This window comes from Heliangelus exortis, chromosome 14 (assembly GCF_036169615.1).
Source record: "Heliangelus exortis chromosome 14, bHelExo1.hap1, whole genome shotgun sequence".
Lineage (NCBI taxonomy): Eukaryota > Metazoa > Chordata > Aves > Apodiformes > Trochilidae > Heliangelus > Heliangelus exortis.
Genome location: NC_092435.1, coordinates 3359024 through 3380984, shown reverse-complemented (window position 1 = coordinate 3380984; position 21961 = coordinate 3359024). Strand labels below are relative to the sequence as shown.

Below are 21961 nucleotides of genomic sequence, written 5' to 3'. Positions count from 1 at the left end.
CAACCTGTCTCTTACCCAGAGATGTCCTGGCTGGTGTAGAGTCTCTCTTGATCCAGAAGGAAACCCAGGAAAGAACAACAGTCAAGATGCAGGGAATGTAGGTCTGAATGGCAAAATAACCCATACGTCTGCTTAGGTCAAAAGAAACTGTCATCACCATGTACTCCCCTAGGAAAAAGCAATGGACACATTGGAATCATAACATATGGCTTCCTGAAACACAAAAATCAGCAATTTTTCAGAATGTGGAGTGGTTTTGATGAGCTTTTCTTGTTGTTTTATGTGCCTGACCAGCTGCCTTTGTGGCTGCCCAGCTTGTTGGCTTCATGGACAGATGTGTGGCCAGCTGAGTAGGTTTTGTGACTTGCTGGCACTGTGGCTGACTTGCTGTTTTTTTGACTGTTGGGCACCCTAAATACCTGGCTGTCCTTGTAGCTGTCTGACAATGTCTTTGAGACTAATTTAAGAGCTGGCTTTGTGTCTGCCCAATTAGCTTTCTGCTTAGCTGGTTATGTGGCCATCAGGCTGCATTTCTACTGTCCTGGCTGTGTGCACACTGGGGAAGTTTCTGAGAAGAAATATAGAGAGTATTCATCTTCAGATATTTGCTACAAGGGTTTATTTTCCACAGAAGCTGTAACAGACTGGAATGCTGGCATGACCTGGCTTGCCAACTAAATAACTGAGCTACAAAGGTGTCCTTCAATCACTTAATTGAGGCTCTGGTTCTGACCCTGGAAGAGGCATATGGTGCTCTACATCCTAATTGCTCACTTGGTAACTTACAGCTGATGTTTTCCAGAGGCTCCTTGTGAGTACTGGAAGAAAGCCACCTGACAACTCTAAGGTTAAGATGGAGCTTGCAATCAGTTACCAAAAGGGAGATTTACAAATGCCACTGGTGCATTCAAGACACAATCATAGCACCACTTCTTGTCCTGGTTTGTGCTGCCTTTCTACCCCAGTTAGAGGCTGTCTGCCAGTGCTGGCAACAGCATCTTTCTGCAGAGTGGGAGCAGAGCACTACCTGAATTTATTGCTTCAGAGGGATTAAAAATACAAGCTCATCCCACCTGCAGGAGCCCAGAGAGGCTTTCATCATTTGTCTGTGGAAAAGGAAAGGAGATGTGAGCTATTATGAAGAAGAGGAGCTGAAGAGCCACCATTCCCTGGTTTCTTCACACATTCAGCCTTGTTCCTTAAGTGTACTCTTAAGTGTAATTCAGCTGTTCATCAGCCCCCCACAACTTTACAGAATTGAAGTTCTGATTTCCCCACCCCTGTTCCAGTTTTAAGCATCACTCAGGGATCACATGCTATGCACACACTGCAGCAAGAGGGGAGCTGAGCTCCATCTCTCTCCCTCCTGACCCTCCAGTTAGGGATGGATTAATTCATACCATCATTGTCACCCCACAGTTCACAGATTCTGGCCCACCCCTGCTCCATCTTACCCTCATCCTTCATCCTCATCACTTCTGCTCCCATTAGCAAGTGTCCATCCCTTAGTTCTTACATTTCTCTAACTGTGCTGTTGTGACCTTCCTTCCCCATCATTATGGGGGGGGTGGGGTGGAGTGTCTGATGACTCCTTTGCCTCCCACGAGGTCTACAATACACTGATGTTACTGTCAGCTACCTCCTTTTGCCTAACCTGCCCCAGTTCTGAGAATTTCTGAGGTGTTCCTCAGCCCTGTGAAGTCAAACTGGTAGAGCCTCCAGGTGCGCTGGTCGGAGACTTCAATGGAGTAACGCCTCCAGCGATAGACAATCTCCTCCCGTGGGTAACCATCTGGAAAAGGAGCAAGGATGTTATGGATACATGGATATATGGATATCCATATCATGGATGGTATGGTCTGAGGGGGGCCAGGATAATTTTATGGTCCCAATATGAAGACCTTGAGAGATAGAGACTTTCGGACCCTGAAGGACAGACAGGGGTGCTGGGGAGAGGCATAGCTCTGCCACAAGGGACCCTCAGACACTTATCTCTGATCATCAAGATGGGGCTTTGTATATATTTGTTCCTCATCCTACGTGTTACTGCTCCTTCTCTGTTCCAGTAAACCTTCTCCATTTTTAAATTCCAAACTCTATGTCCCCCTGTGTCAGGGAGGAGGTAGAGAAATTGGGAGTAAAGTAATTTGGGTCTGGAAAGAAGGGAGGGGTGGGGGGAAGATATTCTGTCTGATACTTCTGTCTGAAATATTCTTTCTAGTAGGTCAAAGTGACCAGAAGGTCAGTGAAATAATAACCTCCAACCATCCAGTCAAATTAAGGAGAAACTCAGAGGTGCTGCAAATCTGTCCCTGAAGACCTATTCTAGCCCAGAGTGAGAGAATGCTTCAGACCATGATGGGGAATGGCCCAGGATGACAGTCATAGAGACTGAGTGAAAAATGTAGCTAAAAGGCAGGAAGATTTCCTGAGAAGAGCTTCATTCCACTAAGATTTTTCTATTTGCCTTCTAAAATGGTTGTAAAAATATGTATACTCACAACTGGAAAAAACCAAGGGGCAGGAGTGAGTGTCCATTGGGAAATTCTGCAGCTGGAGCAGACATTCAGCTTCTATCGTCAGCCTGACAGAGAAAAAGAGAGAGGGGGAGAGGGAGACTGAGATTTTGTGTTGCTGAAGGAGCTTTGGTTCCAACACCCCAATGTGACAGAGGGATTCTCAGTTCCTTGGATGAGAAACAGTAATTTATTGAAGATCAGTCTGTTTTGCAGGAACATTTCAAAACATCACCAAAAGAAAACATGTTTGTATATTTTTAAAGTGAGAAAACCCATCTAATTTTCGTGTTCAAAAAGGATTTTTGTTTCATGAGCTTTTCATTTATGGGAATGAGAATTTCTGTGAACAAAAGCCAAATGTTTATTATCAGAATGAAATAGCTGGACTGAACAACATAAGCTTCTAAAGAATTTTTGTTTAAGAAACCATTTGTAGTTTTGACTTTTTTCTAGGTATGATACAGACAACATTTTGATTTTTTTATAAGTCTTCATCCTAGGAAGAGGAACCCCATTCTGCAAACAGCACTGCATGTGAACCCTCATCACTGGAAGACAACTCCACTATTTTCTCCCATCCTCTACTTTGACCATCTCCTTGTTCCCCCATCTCAGCAACCAGCTACGGTGCCTGCTGAACGTACCTGAGTGTGTAGAGCACTTTTCCATCGTTCCAGATGCGGAGGAGCTGATTAGGAGTGGTTATCCAGTGAGAATCAGCCCTCTTGGAGTTCCTAAAAAAGGTGTCTGGGATCCAGATGCGGCTCACCATGTTGGTGTTCAGTGTGAGGGCCTTCAAAGTGCTGTTGAAACGAAGACGCCGATCATACCATGTCTGAGCAAAGAAGATATCAATGGTGTATTCCTGTGAAAAAGAAGGAAGAATATGTCTTTTTGAGACGAATTCAACCAAAAGCAGAGCCAAGTCCTTTGATCTGCAGGCCATTCTTTTGGAGTCACAGCCAGAACACAGCTTTTTAAGTATGGGAGCAGGTGCAGGTGACCACTGAAACCTTTCCAGGCTCATCTTTAGCTTGAGGTCAGTGCATCCACTGTACACTTAGGAAGAGCCAAAGACTATGAGATAACTGGTGGACTGAGATGTAGCATGTTTGGCCTGACCCATGCCTGGAAAGCCATGTAAACAAGGGCTTGAGGTTCCTCATGATAGACAACTTAAGCCAAACACTCCTTTTAAGCACAGGTCTGAAGGGTCAGTGTGGATGTTGTCTGAATCCAGTCCTAAGTTCAGCTACACCTTTCTGGCAAGGAAAGCTGCCCACCAGATTAGCAAAATTAGCAAACAGACAGCTCTTTCTGTTATTTATTAGGATACAGCCCAGTAGTGCTCCATAGACCTCATTTGCACGTGTAGCGATAGTGATGCTGTGCATAAAACTAGTGAGAACCCATCCATTGCTGCAGGACTTGTACTGGTGTATATGAAAAAACAGGGAATTAGGGTTTCTGGGCAGATACCCCTTTCTGAAGATTAGACAGGGAAGCTGGGGCAGGTGCTGCTATGAACATAAGCTCTTGATGCAACCAGTTAAAAATCTTAACTCTTTCACAGAGGAGAAAAGAGTTTCCACCATAGCGAGGACCTTTGCTTTTAGTGAGAGACAAGGTGTCTTAGCTTACCCATAACTAACATTTCTGGGAAGCAGCACCTGTCTGGATTGGACTGGCAGTAGTCCATGTCATTAGATCCCTGTTCTGCTGCCTGCTATGGCAAGCCAATTTGCTCCTTACCTTCTTTTTCAGCCGGCCTGAGAAGGTGCTAATTAGTGCTATGCAGGAGCATGTCTGGTAGTCAGTATCTGTTCAAACCAGACCCCTAAATCCACTTCCACCAGCCCACACTAAAGGCTGTCTCTTGCTCCTTACTGCTTCTCTTCTTACTTGGATTTTGCTCCCTTTCATTCCTGTTAAATCCCCATGACCAATGAGGCATTGTCTCCCTTTCTCCTGTGGACAGAGATGAAAAAGGTCTGACTTTGCCATCTCTCTCTCCCATTCTCCTCCTCCCTCTATTGATTTATCTTGGTGGAATTTTTATGCCTGTAGCCCATTCTCCCTCTGCTGCCCTCTCTGCTTGTTCAGAGCCAGCTTCTAGAAGCCGTCCTGATAAAACAGATGTGGTGTTCTTACCACACTCTCTTGGACAGCACGTCCTGACTGGGGAGGCAAAGCAGGGCAGCACATGACTCTGCTTCATTTTCCTCATCCTCGCTCCACTGTCAGCAAACTGGTGCTGAGTGATTGGTACAGAAAATGTCCCTTGCACAGGAATGAGATAATGAGAAAAGAGCATTTGCCATCAGGCAGTTGAGTCACTCTCTGGACTGATCCTTAACGCTCGTTAGACACAGGGATGAGTGAAGATGATGAGGGTGAGGTCCTAACATACCTCTAAAAGGGGACAGATTCAGCACATTCAAAGTGATGGTGTTGCCTCTACAGTTCATTCAAAACAGACATGAGGAGACACAGAGTTAGGATAGCAGCAGCCCTCGTATTGCACAAGCATGGCTCCTGTCTGAAAATAAGGGGTGGTGGGAGCCCTTTCCAGCATCTGAATGCACTGGATCACACTGGGTACTACTTGGGAATAGGTTATGTGGTGATGAAGGCATGGATCAAGCTGTGAAACAGAGCCACAGCAGGGACAAGATGGGGTCCCAAAAAAGTGACATATATGGTGAGGGCTGACTTTATTCTGCTTGAGACCTTTTTCTTTTCCTTGCCAGCTGCTGGGGCCAAAATGAACCACATTTGACATATTCTCCCCCATCCCTGCAAACCCCGCTTGAGCCAGTATGAGCTTACATTTCTCCTTCTCAGTAATATCTCTGGTGTAGGAGAAAGCAACCAAAAATGCAGTGATAAATCCATGTTCAATGCCACTATTAGTTTCTACCTCCTAACTGGAGTCACTTGTGAGATTGTGCTTCTGGGCTGGCTACTTAGCTCAGTTGTCCTGCTGCAAAATTTATCATTCACATCTCAGATAACCAGTGCTAATAGCAAAAAATGTTTTGGGAGAGTGGAGGGTCAGCTGTTTTGGGGGTTTAGTATTTTTTATCAAGCTCAGATTTTCAGAAGGGATAAGCATTATAAGAATTGCTCTTGCACCATTCATTGCCAGCCTTTGCAGAAGGTGTAGTGCACAAGTCATTCAGCTCTCCTGAAACATCTAAGCTGTTACTGCCCTGTGGTTTGCTCTAATTTCAGGTGCTTTAAATAGATGTTTGGCCATGGGCTCCCTGCAGTCATTTGAGAGGGATTTGCTCTTCTGGAGGGAGATCTCAATCTGAAGCAGACCAGGTTGTCTTCTGGAAATGCCTCACACTATTACTGACCTTAGAACAGTACAGGCTGATGAAGGCTGAATTGCTAAGGTTCAGCAGGAAGCCCTCAGCCCCTAAAACTTAGGGCAGTGCTGTTCCTTGAACTCCTGCAGCCATGTAGTTTCTCTCTGCCCCTGACTCATTCTCCATCATAAAAAAGAAGAGACTTCTCTGGCAGATTGAGAGAGGTTCTCTTCCCCCTCTACTCTGTCCCAGTGACACCCCACATATTCCTCTCAGCCTGACATTCCTCCCAATTCTGACAGACCCTGGGCTGCCACCAGCAGCCAGCTTCATGTCCCATGCTACACTTAAAAGTAGCAAAAAGTCCACAGAGACTCCCCACACTCAGATAACTAAATAAAATAAAATATTTTTTAGAACAGTCCTCAAATCCAATGCACAACTTCTTGTCCCAGTAGCTTGCTGGCAGGAACAAGCTTCTAGTGTTACATGTGCAAGCACTCACTCTCCATAGCAAATGCTAATGCCTGACACTCACCACTTCAGCAAGTGGTAGGACAGTGCCAGGCTTCTCTCAGTTCTCCCATCACTAGTGTGAGACTCCTTGTTTGTGGATGCCTCCATGTCCCTGCTCTGACTGAGTTTTTTTCACCTCAACACCAAGAGCAAAAGAATGAGAATATGAGTTTCATTATGTTTCCAAGGTCCTCCTCTCTCCAAATCAGACCCCAGAGAACTTTCTGGATAAGACACCAGAGTGAGTAGGGGAGCTTGCAAGGACAAAAGGAGCAGAGCTCTGATGATCTGTGTTCTCAAGGTGACACACTGAACTTCCCATCTGTTTCATTTTTGCAGCAACACCAGCAGTGCTGTCCTTGTCAAATGCCTTTTCAGTTGAGACAGCATTCTTTTTATAATACAAACTTGCTATTAAAAACCATCACCATATCCTATGCTTGTGCCAGGAGCCTTCAAACAAGACATGAGGTACATGCTACTCTGTCAATTGTGACCTCCCCAGTCATGGCTTGCTCACCCTTGGAGTCTCTGCAGATGGGAACAGGACAGGGCTTTTCAAATAAGTGCTGGCTTCTGAAATGTCTCCCTGCCCATTCCCACACACCTCTGCTCATGCCTGCTTCCATGCATGTGCAAGCAGGGACATCTAAAGGTCAGACTTCTACACTCATGACAGCCAACCACACCAGACTGTTTAATTCCCTTCAAACCCTTTCTTCTGAGCTTTTCCCTCATACCACTGCTTTTCACTTTCACTTTTTTCTACCACTTCAAACTTGCTGTTTTCTCCTCACACACACCCCAAGATGGCTGCTGATTGCCATGGTGCCTGTTCTGCTGTTCATGGGAACGCAGCCTGGCACACAGAGTCTCTCACTGTTAGTCCCAGGACATGTGGCCTAGACTTGTGTGGTTTCTGATTAGTCATTAGAGCAAAAGTCCTTGGGTTGAGACATGACATCAGCCAGACCCTGGTTTGTAGAAGCACAGTCTGTCTCCACTGTCCTGACCAAGTTATTACTGAAAAGGCAGAGGCATGGACACAGGATGCTTTATGCAGATGGGGCAGAATTAATTAATTAACTAATTAATACTGAACACTTCAATGAAGTATTGTGCAAAGCACCACAGGGAAGGAGCCACCTCCTTTTAGTTTGTTCACCACTCTCAGATCAGGACGTGGTCTGTGTGGAAAGTCAGGTGTTAACAGCTTCTGATGTAAGCAAGGATGAAGCCCAGTGACCATGATCTCCAAAAAGTGCCTGGGCTGCTTGCAGAGCAAAGCCAGACTTGTCCAAAGTCTTGTTTGCATGTCAGGTGTTACTGCTAAATGCTCAGATGCTCTCCACAATGCTGGGCTTGAAGCAGCTGGTAGAAGAAAGCAGGGGAGGGAAGTGAAGAGGTGAGGACAGAAGCACATAGGATAACTGGGAGAGAGCACTTAGCACATTAAACAGGTCCTCTTGTTTATGTCCTTTATGCTCATGGGGTGCTTGATGAGACAAAAAGGAATTTCTTTTGAAAGGTCTAGAAGACAAACCTTCTTGCTTCATACAATTAACTTCCAAAGATTGCTCCTTCAGGACAGCTTGGCCAGATTCAGATGAGAAACTAGAATTTCTTTAATTGCACTTCCCATTCCCATGTGACTCACTGCAGTTAAAATGAAACACTGGGATGGGCAGTCTAATACTGCCCAGAACTGGGAGAGCAGCTGCTGCAGCTCCTCTTTACTGGGCAAAGCAAGGCAGGAGGCCTCACAAGTCACCTAAGGTGTCTAGTCCTAAACTATCCTGGGGAGGGGTGTCTGGGTCAGCTTGTCCCCATGGAGATATCTGCAAATCTATCATTGCCTAGGAACATGATCTGTTCCTCCATCTCTGATCTGCTCCTTGCCCTATCTCTCTGTCCTTACAAAACTCACTGTCCTTGGCTGCTGGATTCTCATAAGGCTGCCTGCAGGCTCCTGTTCAGTTCAGGAGGTGGACACTGCAGCCTCACTACCTCTTGCCTAGGATGGAGAGGCAGGAATGAGAGCAGTGTCACGTTTCACAAAACCAGAGGGATTTGCACCCTCTGCAGAAATCCTCACTCCTGATGCTGTTCTCTCCTAGCCCCAGATGAAGGAGGAGGTGGGGACAATGTACTCTGTACCACCAACTCTTTCAAGGAAACGTATTTCATGCTGTTTCTCATGCTCCCTTGCTGTGCTTGCCAGATTTCACTTCCTGCCCTGCCAGTTCCTTGATTTATCTCCTCTCCCTATTTTGCTTTCTTTTCCCTTTAGCAGTTCTTCTTTTCAAGCCACCACAAAAATCACAGCCTAGCCCTAATGAGATTTCAATGGAGCACAAGGCTGGGGAAAGCAGCTGGAAGAAATTAATCAGGTTAGAGAGAAAGAACAATTTATTTCTGTCTCCCCTATTTGGTATCTGAAAGGCAAAGCAAGCTGGACTGCAGTTACAGAAGGGATGCCAGGCCAGCTGATGCTCCTTTCCAGACATTCTTCCACTTCAGACCAAGTGTGGCTGTCATTTGGAAGCCAGGACACCAGCCACTGGACAAGCAGGTCCTGCAGAGCTCTGGTGCTCTGGGCTGCTCTCTTTCCATGGCACGTGGAAGCTGCAAAAAGCTCCCCTCAGAAACTAAATATTCCCAGTCCCTTTTCCCATCGCTCAACAGCTTTGTAGAGACTCAGCCTGCTGTAGATACCTGTTTTAAAAGTCCAGAGAAGGGCCACAAAGATGATCAGAGGGCTGAAGCACCTCTCCTATGAAGACAGACTCTCTCCTATGAGAGAGTTGGGGTTATTCAGTCTGGAGAAGAGAAGGCTCTGAGGTGACCTTATTGTAGCCTTCAGTATCTGAAGGGGGCTACAAGAAAGCTGGAGAGTGGCTTTTTAGGATGTCAGGTAGTGATAGGACTAGGGGGAATGGGTACAAACTAGAGGAGGATAGATTTAGATTGGAAGTTAGGAATAAGTTCTTCACCACGATGGGGGTGAGACACTGGCACAGGTTGCCCAGAGAGGTGGTGGAAGCCCCATCCCTAGAAGTTTTTAAGGCCAGCCTGGATGGGACTCTGAGCAACCTGATCTAGTGAGAGGTGTCCCTGCCCATGGCAGGGGGTTGGAACTAAATTATTTTAAAAGTCCCTTCCAACCCTGAAAATGCTTTGGTTCTATGATTTTATGTTACTAAGCTGGGAGGGAGTGTTGATCTGCCTGAGGGTCACAACAACCCCAGGCAATCTTACAGTCTCAGGGAAGAGTGGTTGGAAACCTCTGCCCAGTGGAAAAATAACTGAGGGTGCTGGTTGACAGCCAGCTGAACATGAGCCAGCAGTGTCCCATCTGGCCAAGAAGCCCAACAGCATCCTGTCCTGCATCAGAAATAGTTTTCATCAGTGAAAACTGATGAGGCCACATCTTGAGTACTGTGTTTGGTTCTGGGCCCCTCACTACAAGAAGGACACTGAGCTGCTGGAGCATATCCAAAGAAGAGGAACGAAGCTGGTGAAGGCTCTAGAGAACAAGTCTTATGAGGAGAGGATGAGGGAACTGGGGTTCTTTAGCCTGGAGGAAAGGAGGCTGAGGAGAGACCTTATTATTGTTCTCTACAACAACCTGGAAGAAGGGTGTAGGATGAAGGGCATCAGTCTTTTCACCCAAGTAACTGGTGATAGGACAAGAAGAAAAAGCCTGAAGTTGCACCAGAGGAGGTTTTGACTAGATTTTAGGGAACGTTTCTTTACTGAAAGAGTAGTCAGGCATTGGAACAGGCTACCAATGGAACTGGTGGAATCACTCTTCATGGACGTGTTCAAAAAACTTGTAGATGTGGCACTTCAGGATGTGCAGTGGTGGGCATGGTTCTGTTGTTCATGACAGTTGAACATGAAGATCTCAGAGGTCTTCAACCATGACAATTATTCTCTGATTTTATGATTCTATGACCCTTCTCTCAGTGAGATTTACTCTGCAAATCTCTCTGGCACACGGATCCAAGCCATGTCACTGTGGGAGCTATTTGTTGTGGCAGAGGAGCCAGCATCCATCATGCCCTCTCACAAGATGCAGATTCATGGGACAAGCTAAGCTGCAAGCTTTGGACAGGTCTGTCAGTCCATCACTGCCAGATCATAAAAGGAAATAGTTTTCCTGAATATTGCAGGGCTTTTTGCCTTGGGAGCAAATGAAGAGATCAGTCAGTTATCATGTTGACTTCACCCCCCTACCTTCCTGTCGCTGTGGGAACAACCCACCTAACTCCCACACATTTTTGCACTTCCTTACCCTACTGCTTTTCTTCCCCTCCTTGCCCTCACTACATTTCTATAGTGGCTTTGGAGTGTCTGTGGAGGAGGATGACAGACCAAGGGACACAGGTCTGGTGTGGGAGTAGTAACAGGTACACTGCCAAAGGTGGAGGGAAGCACATCAGGCAGAATGTGTCAGAAACAAGGTTTAAAATAATTGCAAAATCCCTGCTCTGACCTGGTGGGACCTTCCCAGTTCCCCAGCCACATGGAGACAAGGTGTTCCTTCACCCACACTCCTAAGTGTTTTGGGTCACACTGCCCATCTGCCCCTGGGTGAGCCATTATCACTACCTGCAATTCTCCTCATGAGAAAAGCTGATCAGGTGCTTAGAGCCATTCCCAGCTAACTACAGGTCAGAGAAAAAACCACATAATTCCTCACAGCAAACCCATTGGACATGAAGATGAACAAGGTGCTACCTCAGCTCTATGCTACCAGCACATGCTAAGCCCAGAGCACATCAAGACCAGGACCAGACTTATTCCCACACCCACAGCATTATTTCCCTGGGGTTTTGAGGAGCTGTAGCATTGTGAATTGGTGGGCTGAGTCTCAGCTGCACTGTTGTGAAACGGCTGCAGCATCAGCAAACCTACAGCAGGGGAGGCTGGGACGCTACTGACCACCAGGAGCAATCCTGGCAGATGTACCTGCCCACCCACTTGTTGACTCTAATACAGATCTCCTACCAGCACAAAAAGCATCAAGCTAAAGACACAGGTGCATTAAAGAAGTGCCTGGAGGCACAGAGGAGATGTGAGGGGCTGAGGGATTGCAGGGAGGAGAAACACAGCACTGCCTCAGCCCTGCTGCCCTGGGGAGGCTCAGGCTGACAGGATAACCAGTCCACTGCTGCTCACTTGCAGTTTGTATCATGGGCAATTAAACCCTTCCTGTGCACCGAGATGGGATGTAATAGTCTGACTATTCAGCCTTTAACATTGAGGCATGAAGAGGTCCTTGAAGCATCTTGCCTCTGGTCACCCACAACCACTGAATTCTGAGAAACGATCTCCATTTCCTAACACATTTGTACCAGTCAGTTTTCACATCAGATTTTTGGGGGAGACAGTAGAACTGTTTCTTTTGGTGACACAGGAAATAAATAGAACCAATTTCTACTGAGGAAAATGAAGTTTTGTTGAAAACAAATTAAAACTGTCAAAATCTAAAATGAATTAGCCCCCAACCACGTAATTTCATTCAGAAACTTATTTTCTTCGGTAAGCTAACAAAATACTTTCCTTTACCCTTATCTATTTGATTGACTTTGTTTTTACTTCTATTTGCAAATACTCTCTTCTTATAGGACAGAATTCATCACTGCATGAAAAGCAAATAAGAACAGTCTGGTAATACTAAGCATAAATGTTTCCCTCAGAAATGCTTAAGAAGTTTGGCGATTTGTCCCAAGAGAGGGGAGAGTGAGACCCCCTCTCCTACAATGCTGGCTGTTTTCCTTCAAGTAGAAACCCTGGCCTCTTGCCAGCTCTTTGACTTGGCTCTCATGCACCTGCAGTACCCATATCTCTACTGTGGAGACATCTAAAGCCTTCAGCTTGGATTAATCAGCTCTGCCTTAAAAATAATTGAGACCATCAAATGACAACTACTGGTACAGCTCAGAGCCTGTCTTTCAAATTTGACACAGTAGTGCTTTCCCTTTGACTTGGAAGAATCAATTTAATGAGTTTCAGAACACAGATCACTACCTGAATCAAACACGTGCTTCCTGGCCTGTCCATGTGCACACCTTTCCATATAGAAAAGTTGGGGAACTGCAAAGCAGCCCCACCAGCTGACCCACAGGGGATGTACAGTGCTGCACCTGAGCTTTTCTTCTCAAGATGATGCTGGATGCAGCAGCTCTGAGCCTGAACCTCTATGTCCCAGACACATCCCTACCAGTCTGTGTGTTGGGCAAGGGGACATTCCCACTGCCCAGTGACTGAAGCCATGGCCACACCAATGCATCCTGGCAAAGCCTCTTTTAATGCCCTGCCAGAGGGCAACATTCCTACCAAAATGAGAGAGAGCTGCGAGCTGAGAGAGTTGCCAGGGCAGGGGAGATCCCTCCAGCCTGGTCCAGGCCCCAGTAAGGAGAGTCTCCTGGTTCCTGAAAAGCTGTCGTCCTGGTCTGTTAACAAGCAGAAACCCATTGCTGGGAGAGACCTCTGGAAAGGGAGACCAGGAGCAGCTGCTGTGGTCATGAGCTACGTTAGAAATTGTGTGGAGAATTACAAGTTAAAATGGTCTCAGTTCTGGCAAGGTGAGCACATCAGCTACTTGGGAAATCCTACATTAAGCATCCTTCCCAGGCTGCCCACCCAGGGCAAAAACCCCAAACCCTTGCATCCAGCCTGACTTAAGAAATGTGAGTTTTCTCCAAAGGCTGGCATGAGATGAATGGGATTGAGCCATTCCTTCCAGCAGAAGGCTGGAAACTGGATTTGTAAAGGAATTTACAAGAGCTGCTTACTTAGTTATGAATGTTGATTTATCCTGTACTGTCCAAGGGCCAGAGGCTGCCTGAGCTATGGCTGTGTGGAGGTACCTGTATGCCAGGACTGACACTGCAGTTTAAGAAACCTGACTGAGTATGGACACATTCCCCATTTAGTGTCAGATCAGGGAGCACAGATTTTAATTAACTTTAGGGCACTGCCCTCCAGAAACACCTCTGAAGAAAAACACTTTTACCCCTAGCAGGACACTGCCCTGATTTTCACATTTTATTTAACTTGAAATTTTAGCAGCAAATGCCCTGTTCATTTGCCCTGCTAACAGATTCCTTGTGTTTTCTGCACAATAAATAGCCTACAAATAAGATACAGATACGGATGTCACACAGAAAATATCTAGAGGGGATTAGTCTATGTTCTGGGTAATAGAAGGATCTGGTTCAATCATTATGATTAAATCAGCCCTTTTCCAGTTTGGGAGCAGACCCTGAAACTTGCAGAAGCTCTTGGGATATGTCCAAGATGGGAGTAACTAATTTATTTCATTAGACCTTCTGTTGCTGTGCATGATTCGTCCTGCAAGTCATCTGTTTGGTGTTCTTCTTTAGTGGCCTTGTGATTCTTTTTTCTTAAGGCAATGACAAAATGCCCTTCTCCATGTACCCAACCTCAGCACTATGTGAGTGTGAGCAGCCCACAGAGGTACAGGCAGTCTCCTAGCACTTGGGCACAGAGAAACGTTCCTGAACATCAAGAAATGAGGAGATATGAGCACTCTCCAAGCAAATGAGTACTTCTGAAGACATTATAAACACATTGCCAGTTCCAGCAGTGCTGAGCCATCACACAGCTATGGAAACCAATGGCCAGCAGAAGCACTGGGGCCCAGAGTGAGCAGCACCCCTATCCCAGCATTTTGAACTCCTTCTATACTCTATCAGGGAACAAAACCTGATGTAGCTCTTCACAGGTGCCAGTCCTCTGCAACTTCACTGCATTTATGCTGATTTCTGATTCTCATTGCACACCAGGCAGGCCAAAAAGTGCATGCAGCCCTTGGCAGAGGGCTGTGGCATGCTTCAGACATTGCAATCCACCCTAGAAGGGGCTGCATCTGGGCTATTGCCTCCTAGACAGAAAGTCTGTGAAGTATTATAATGTCCTTTCAGTTGAGCAGTACTGTGCAAGGAAGAAGGAAGAAGAGTGTGCTTGTGTCTGTGTGTGTGTTAACAAATTCCCTTTACCTATAGGCTTATCTTGTGCTCCAGAGCAACACATTCAAGCATCTTAAAAAGTGTGCCATTTTCATTTAATTGCCTTCCTACTTATTCCAAAGCAGACAAAGCTAAGTATAATCAAGACTTAAGTGTTCCTCAGAGCCAGACAATTATTACTGGTCTTGCTTTCCCCATCTATTAAGAAGAAAGGAACATATTTCCCCAAGCCTTGCAGCAGGACACCAGGGCTCTAACCTAAGGCTTCCCACTGTGGATTCTACACTAATTGCTTTCCAACCAAGCACAGCTACTGATTCTTAGGATGCAGATTCTCTGCTTCCATGCTGAGATTCCCCAAGCTGCCTAGGGGCCCTGTGCTTAGCCCTGTATGGCTTTTTAGAGCCTGGCTCCTCTCTTGGGGATCTTTGCCCCTGCTCCTGGATAGCTGTCATTCACAAGCAGCATCCTGCACACTCTGATAATGTGGCACTGGTGGGGATTTTATGCAAAGAGGCAGCTCTGAGCAGAAAGGGGGAAATCCTTGGAAGAAGGTTGTGCAGATAGTCACTGCCTCCCTCCCTCACTAAGCCATCTCTGCATAGAAAGCACCCACAAGACAAACCACCCCAGCTCCCCAAGCTGGTTTTGTCACAGCCCCTTCCTCACTGCTACTCCTTGACAGCTTTAACTTCGAAAGACAAACCCTTGGCTCCTTGGGATTTACATGAAAGCAGACAGTGGGGAGTTATCTTCATTCATGCTGGGCTTATGCTTATAAATTATAAAGTGTGTCAAATGAGGATTTAATTTATATTTAACAAGACAACATTTGTAAATCAATTATTCATCAGCTGATAACAAATAAACATTTCCCCCCTCTGTCCCTCCCCCTTTTTCACAGTGTTTTCACAAATGCACCATTCATGGAAATCTATTAAATCTATTCTGCAGTACTCCAAATGTGGAAAAATAATTTCTTCATCCTCAATTTCATTAGTGTGTTGCATGGTAACTAATGCAGCCAGGTGCAGTATTATGAATTTAAAAGGGCACAGCATCTCTTTCCTAGAGAGGGACTGGTACATGTATTTGGACATATCACCATCTTCAGGTTCCAGTCCCCAGCTCATAGGCAAAGCTAAGAAAATTTTCTGTAATAATGGAGGCAGGAGCTTAGCCCTACCCCCTGGAAATCACAGGCACTTCAGAGGCAGTAAAATCTGACTGGTAGTGAACGATGGAGGCAAATTTTGCTCTTTCCATCTTTATTATCATTAAATAATGAGATTGAGGTGGTGCACAATCCCAGCAAAAGGGCTGTCATCAAATTTTGCTAGAGAATTTGGCACACGATGGCATCTCCTCACACATACCAAAGAGAGGAATCCCCAGTACCTGAACCAACCCTGACTGCATCCCCTCTGATCCCAGACACCTGAAGCAGGTAACCAAGGAAAGAATTGGCCTCAGCACATCAGTTCAGCACATGCAGTTCCTGCTGTAGATCCTTTCTATCTTTGAGCAGACCAACACTCTGGCTCATCTTGGTGTCACCTGAAAATTTTAATCCCCTCATCTAGATCACTGATAATAAATAAAGATAATAAACCAGACCAATCCCAAAACTGAGCCCTGGGGGACACTGGCAGACAACTGGATTTAACTCCACCAAACACAACTCTCTGGGCCTGGCCATCCAGCCAGCTTTTTACCCAGTGAAGGCTACACCTGCCTGTGCCATGAGCTCCCAGGTTTTCTAGGTGAACGGAACCGAGTGGGACATGGAGTCAAATGCTTTACTAAAGCCCCAGAAGACAACATCCTCAGGCTTTCCCTCACCCACAAGGTGAGTCACCTGGTCACAGGAGATGAAGTTGGTCAAGCAGGACCTGCCTTTCCTAAACACATGTCTGGGACTGATTCCCTGGGTGTCAAGACCACTCAAGATGAACCTCTCCATAACTTTCCCTGGTAGCAATATCAGGCTGACAGTCCTGTAGTTCCCCAGATCCTCCTTCTGGTCTTTGTTGTGAATGGACATCACCTCTGGTCATCTTAAACCTCCCTGTTAACCAGAAATCTTGATAAATGATGGAGAATAGCTTGACCCAATAGATTTGTGAGTGTCCAGGCACTATAGCAGGTCATTAACTGTTTCCTCCTGGATTATGGGGGGATTTGTTCTGCTCTCTGTCCTTATCTTTCAGCTCAGGAGGATGAATTCCCTGGGGGTAGCTGATCTGACTGTTAAAGACTGAGGCAAAGAAGGCATTAAGTACCTCAGCTTTTTCCTCATCCTTGGTTACAATGTTTACTTTCCTGTGGGAAAGTGCATATTGGGCTTCTGTTCCCCTCAGAAGGGAATCTCTTATGACAATTACCCTTATTATTTTTAATAGAAGCAGTTCTGATACGTGGGGCTGACTGCCTTGTCTGCTTGGTTCTCCAGTTCCAGAGAGTTCTCTGCTGTGTAGGGGCAACTGGGAATGTGAGGGTGGCTGGGAGGAGATTCACCTGCTACCCCAAGCAGAGACTCCTTTCCATTCCTCTCCTGTCTCTTAGATCCCTCCTTTCTGCCTGGTGACAAGAAGGCAGTGGATCCTCTACTTCTTGTGGAGCTTCCACCTATTCAGCTCTGACCTCTGTGAGGAATCTGAGAAGCTCTGGGCAGGACTTTCTGCATCCCCAAGCATGGAACAGAAGTACTTTGTCCATTCCCACCCATGCTGGGTCTCATGGACTGAAAGACACTCAGCCCCAAGCTTTGGCAACCATTTTACTTTTGCAGTGTCATTTTATGAAAGTTAAGCATCCCTGAAGGAAGGTGATGCAGAATTCTAGGTGCCCTTGACACCAGTTAAAGCTATAATCTATAGCAATAAAGCCATTGCAAAACAAAAACAGGAGCAAATCACTACAGCAAACAACCAGTCAGCAAAAAATTTGAACCCTTAAGTCTCCTCCTGTTGCTGCAGCACGCCCTGGAAACTCTTCCTGCAAACATGCTCAGAGAGGTAAGGTGAGTCTTTGCACCAGGCTCAGCTTAGTGATAAGCCAAGGACACCTAAACACTGTGTTAATGGGAATCTAATTGGACATCCAGGTGCCCAGGAGATGACTGGGATGATAACTGATTCATTTGGCTTGAGGTGATGCTGGCTGGAACCCAGCAGCAGGCAGCTCTGGAAGGGCTTGTGGCCAAGGACATCCTTTCCCTGATGGTGTGAATGGAGATTCCCACCACCATGGGAAGTCTCAAGTGCCCCAATCCCACCCAGGTTCACGCGAATGGTGAGGAAACCACAGTCCATGGAATGACTGGAGCAAACAGCTGTAGGACCTCTTGGTCCCACTTTTCTGCACCCTTTTCCCACCCTCTTTCAATGAAACTCCATCCCATTTCCTATCATTTAACCATCTCCTACCTTGATTTCTTGTTACTGCCACATTTTGGCTGGCAGAGCACAGGAAGTCCTTTCCCCAGGGAAGAGGGAATGTAAAATTTGTTTAGCTACCTAATTGGGAAACAAGAATGCCATTCTGGTCTACAAAATACATGAGGAAATTACTTTACATTTCTTCCCTCTCCAAATCTGCCCTCCTGCTCACTCCTGGACGTTAGTGCTATTTATGGCAAGTGATTGATGAGAGGGATGCAGAATTCACACCCAGCACAGGGCATTTTCAAATCACCTTTTCATTTTTAAGGACTGGAATCAGTTTTGTATCCTGACATGATTTATCACTTGGAGGTTGAGCAGCAGCTATGCACGGCCAGCTTCCAAGCCCTGACAGAGCATCACTAGGCTGAAGGCAATGGTGATTTGTTAACCCTTGGAGGGGTGAGCAGGAGCTCACAGAACACCAATAATCAAACCACATCACTCAGGCCATCCTATAGCCTTCAACTTCAGATGCACAGACCATGCTGCTCCAAGCTATTAGCCACAGTAATGCTGATATAATTCTAAAAAGCAGAATGAAGTTTTTAGCTTCTACATAGCCTGGCTATGGGAAAGAGAAATATTTATGTAAGATGCTGTCATTGGAATGCACCTAAAAGAGATTAATGGGACATTTCCCCTCCAGTGGACCTTCCAGCTTACACGAGCCTCTATCGGTGGCACAGAGAAATCTCACCATGGGCTTAGGAGAGATTTAGCTTTGAGTAAAATTCTTGTTGCCCTCTCTCAGAAATGTGCATTTCCTCAGGTTGTGTATGGGAAAAAAGGGAAAGAGCAGGAATATGGGACGGACATGGCAGTTGGAAGAAATCTTTTCCTCTCAGGTTGGGAGGAGCTATTTAAAAAGGGAAAATTGGGAATGGCATGTCCCCAACAAAGACATCTGTATAATACATTTGATGCCAGCCTGCCTGTAGCTGGCATGACCCACAGAATGATTTAATTCATTGCATCATCATGGGAAAACAAATAAACTGGACCTTCAGACCAAAAAGGACCTCTGTTGAGTGTTTCTGCAGTTCCCAGTGATGAGCAGAAGCCACTGCAGATGTAGTGGCACCAATCTAAGATGCTGTGTATGGAAGAGGAGCCTCTGGACCTGAGGCACCCTGCCTGCCCCTCCTGAGCACCACAGGCCAGGCCTTGGCACCCAGGCTTCACAGCATCAGACCATTGCCATGGAAACCATCTCTAAACCATCTCTAAGCATCTACTTCAGCCTTCCTGAGAAGCACACTGCTTCCACCACCAGCCACCACAGCACTGGCTCAGCCAGGGTGCTGCAAGGTACCCCACGCATCTTTATGCCCACACAGGAGAGGACAAGGCCTCCAGACATTGGTGTCTGTCCACACGTTGCAAATGGAGACCAAAGAGCATCATCATCATCATCATCATTCTCCCTGAGCTTGTGAGCATGGTATGGTTGCTGAGCTCCCCAAGCACCTTGCTCCTAGCCAGGGATGGCTGTCAAGCCTTTCCAGCTCCAGCTATCAGCAGGGCAGAGCACCTCTTCCTAAGGGCAGGGAAACAAATCTACCTCTCCTCACAACACCACCACCTTCACAGCATTTTTAGCCAGCATGACACAAACTGCCAGCTCTCTCCCACGCTTTCAGCTGCGGTGACACTGTGACCCTGCAGCAATGGCACCACTCACCATCTGGATGACAGACACTGGCCCAATGCTGTTCACATAGATATCCACATCGATGAACGTGGGCTTGACTGCAAAGAAAATAAAATAGGAATGGATGAGCTGGGGCTGGGGTCATTTGTGAAGGGCTGAGTACCAGGATGTTACCATGTAGGATCAGCATGGATCCATCCGCCAAAAATCTCAACTGCATGCCACAAAAGCATGGAAAACACAAAATTCAGCCAATCCAGATCAGTACCCGTGGCCATAGGGAATTTCAGGGGACACTTACTGCCAATGTCGGGTCTCAGCTTGTTGTCATAGTTCTTCAGCAGTGAGTTGAGGATTTGTGTAGCATCAGTTTCCTGTGTCTTGGGGGTGAGGACCCAGGTTTTATTGATGCTGAGGTAATCATCATCATATTCCTCTGTGCTCTCACACCTGGAGTAGAGAAACAAAAGGAGAGAGAGATCTCTGGCATCTCTCTGGTGCTCTGTGGGACTAGGGACACAGCTAAGTTTCAGAGATACTAAAGGAGGAGGATGAAATGCTGCTAAAAGGCAGAATGTAAGAATGTCAGGGATTTCCTCTCAGTCACACTGCTAAGACACAAATCTTTTCTTTTTTGCTGCCTTTTCTCACTTCAGGGTACCCAGACATGCAGGGTACCCTGCTGCCAGCAGTCAGGACTAGTAGACATGGGGTGCTCCACATCTTCCCCAGCTCCCTTTGTAGACACACTGTTCATCCCCTGCCCTCCCCTACCATGTTCATGTCTCATCTCCTTCTCCTGGAGCTGCACATTAACCCCCAATACCTACCTCAGTTGCTCTGCATGACACTGGCACCTGAAGCAGACTTCCTCTGAGGAAGATGAAAATGACCAAACAGCATATTTTGGCAAGGCATTGAATTAAATTAAATTAAAACATTTCAGAGAAAAGAGGTCCTAAAACTACCAAGCAGGCACCATGCACATCTGGCTTGCCAGGAACTCAGCCATCTGCCCTGAATAGATCCTAGAAAATTAAAGCCTTATGCAAACTCCTCTACCCTCAGGCCAAAACCTATCATAACCCATTTTAAGTTCCCATTTAAAAATATTCCATCTTCCTGATCTTCCAGTTCCAGCCCAGGCAAGGAAAGTTTTCATCCTCCTTTGTACATGACCTGCCCTGTAAATCTTTTCCATCACTCCCTTTTCCTAAGGGAGTTTTTCTAAACCCTCTAATTAAATTAGGTCCATAGAGTCACCTGGGAGAGTCCAACTACCTTCTGCTTCTCTAGGTCCTTCATTCACAAGATTGTCCCTGGAATGATACAGCCAAATGCAGGAGAAGATGCTGAACAATCCCACACCCAACACAACCCCATTGGCATCTCTCATGCCAGCATGTCATCTGCTCCAGCACCAGAAAGGGTGCACAGTTCCACTGTGTTGACACTTCCCAGCTGGAGCCTTGAAGCTTCCCAGAGCAATCAGGCACCACCAATACACATCTCCCTTCAATGCCTAGGGAGGCTGAGCCTGGCAAAGGTACTTTGAGGGGGAAAGAAGCATTAAATTGAAGTGTTGCAGTCAATTTACCAGATGGTCCTCTTTAAAACCCCAGACAAAACTTGCTTCCACAGTCACTTTAAAATTCTTTGCATCTCCCTAGGTTTCAGGCACTGGGATAGATTTCCCAACAAGGGCTGGGCTGTGTGAAGCTGACTGCTTGCTGCCACACGTTAGTTTTTGGCTCATCAGCTTGTTTTTTCCTGTCTGATTGTGCTACATTTTCTAACGATGCTTATAGAGGCTTAAGCAATGCTGTCAGGATGTGCTTCCCCATCTGAGCAACGACAACACAGGCTGGCCTGGCTGTTGTGTTATGGGGTGTCTCAGAAACACAGCTGAGCAGACAGCTCTGCCATATCCAGCAGCTGTGGGAGGCACAGGGGACCACTGCTGTTCTCACCTGAAAGCTGATCAGATTTGAAATTTGCAGCTAGCCCCTCTCCTGCAGGGGAACAAAATGGGATATGTGCCCAGCCCAGGGCAAGAAAAAGCAATCCTGACTGCTTTCCCTGGCTGGCAGCATTTTGGGTGAGGCAGCCTGCTCTATCAGTGGGAACAGCTACACCAAAACCTTATCTCAGTGTTCCCCTGTCTCTTCTTAAAGACATCCCAAGACAGATCACTTGCTGGCACTGAGCTCTGTGTGTCCCACTGCGCTGCCAAAATTCAGTTCCTGCAAGCCAAAAGTCCAGAGGGGAGCCTGAAACATCCCCTGGGGCCAAACAAAACCAGGCTGTCTACTCTGACCTCAGCCTTCTGGTTTCTAGCCGTTTAGTATCACTGATTAACACCCTAAGGCTTGGGGTAGCATTTCCAGGGAGTCACATTCTGATTATAGATACAGTGACATTACCAAAAATATGCTTTTTGCTAGTGCAGCTAATCCTGGTCTGCTAAACCACCCTAAGCCATCTTAGCATAAGCAAGGCAGCTTTTGCTGAAAAA

The 21961-nt window shown here is 46.4% G+C and overlaps 1 protein-coding gene across 1 annotated transcript in view; it reads right to left on the bottom strand.

The window, feature by feature from the left end:
• LOC139802377 (gamma-aminobutyric acid receptor subunit gamma-4) overlaps window positions 1-21961 on the bottom strand; it is a 34692-nt gene that overhangs the window by 9155 nt on the left and 3576 nt on the right. Inside the window, exons 2-7 of the mRNA XM_071757510.1 lie at window positions 19748-19896; window positions 19477-19544; window positions 3164-3384; window positions 2502-2584; window positions 1655-1792; window positions 16-168 (exon numbers count right to left, since the gene is read on the bottom strand). Of these exons, the coding sequence (XP_071613611.1) occupies window positions 16-168; window positions 1655-1792; window positions 2502-2584; window positions 3164-3384; window positions 19477-19544; window positions 19748-19896 (812 nt within the window). The remainder of the gene's footprint in view (window positions 1-15; window positions 169-1654; window positions 1793-2501; window positions 2585-3163; window positions 3385-19476; window positions 19545-19747; window positions 19897-21961) is intronic.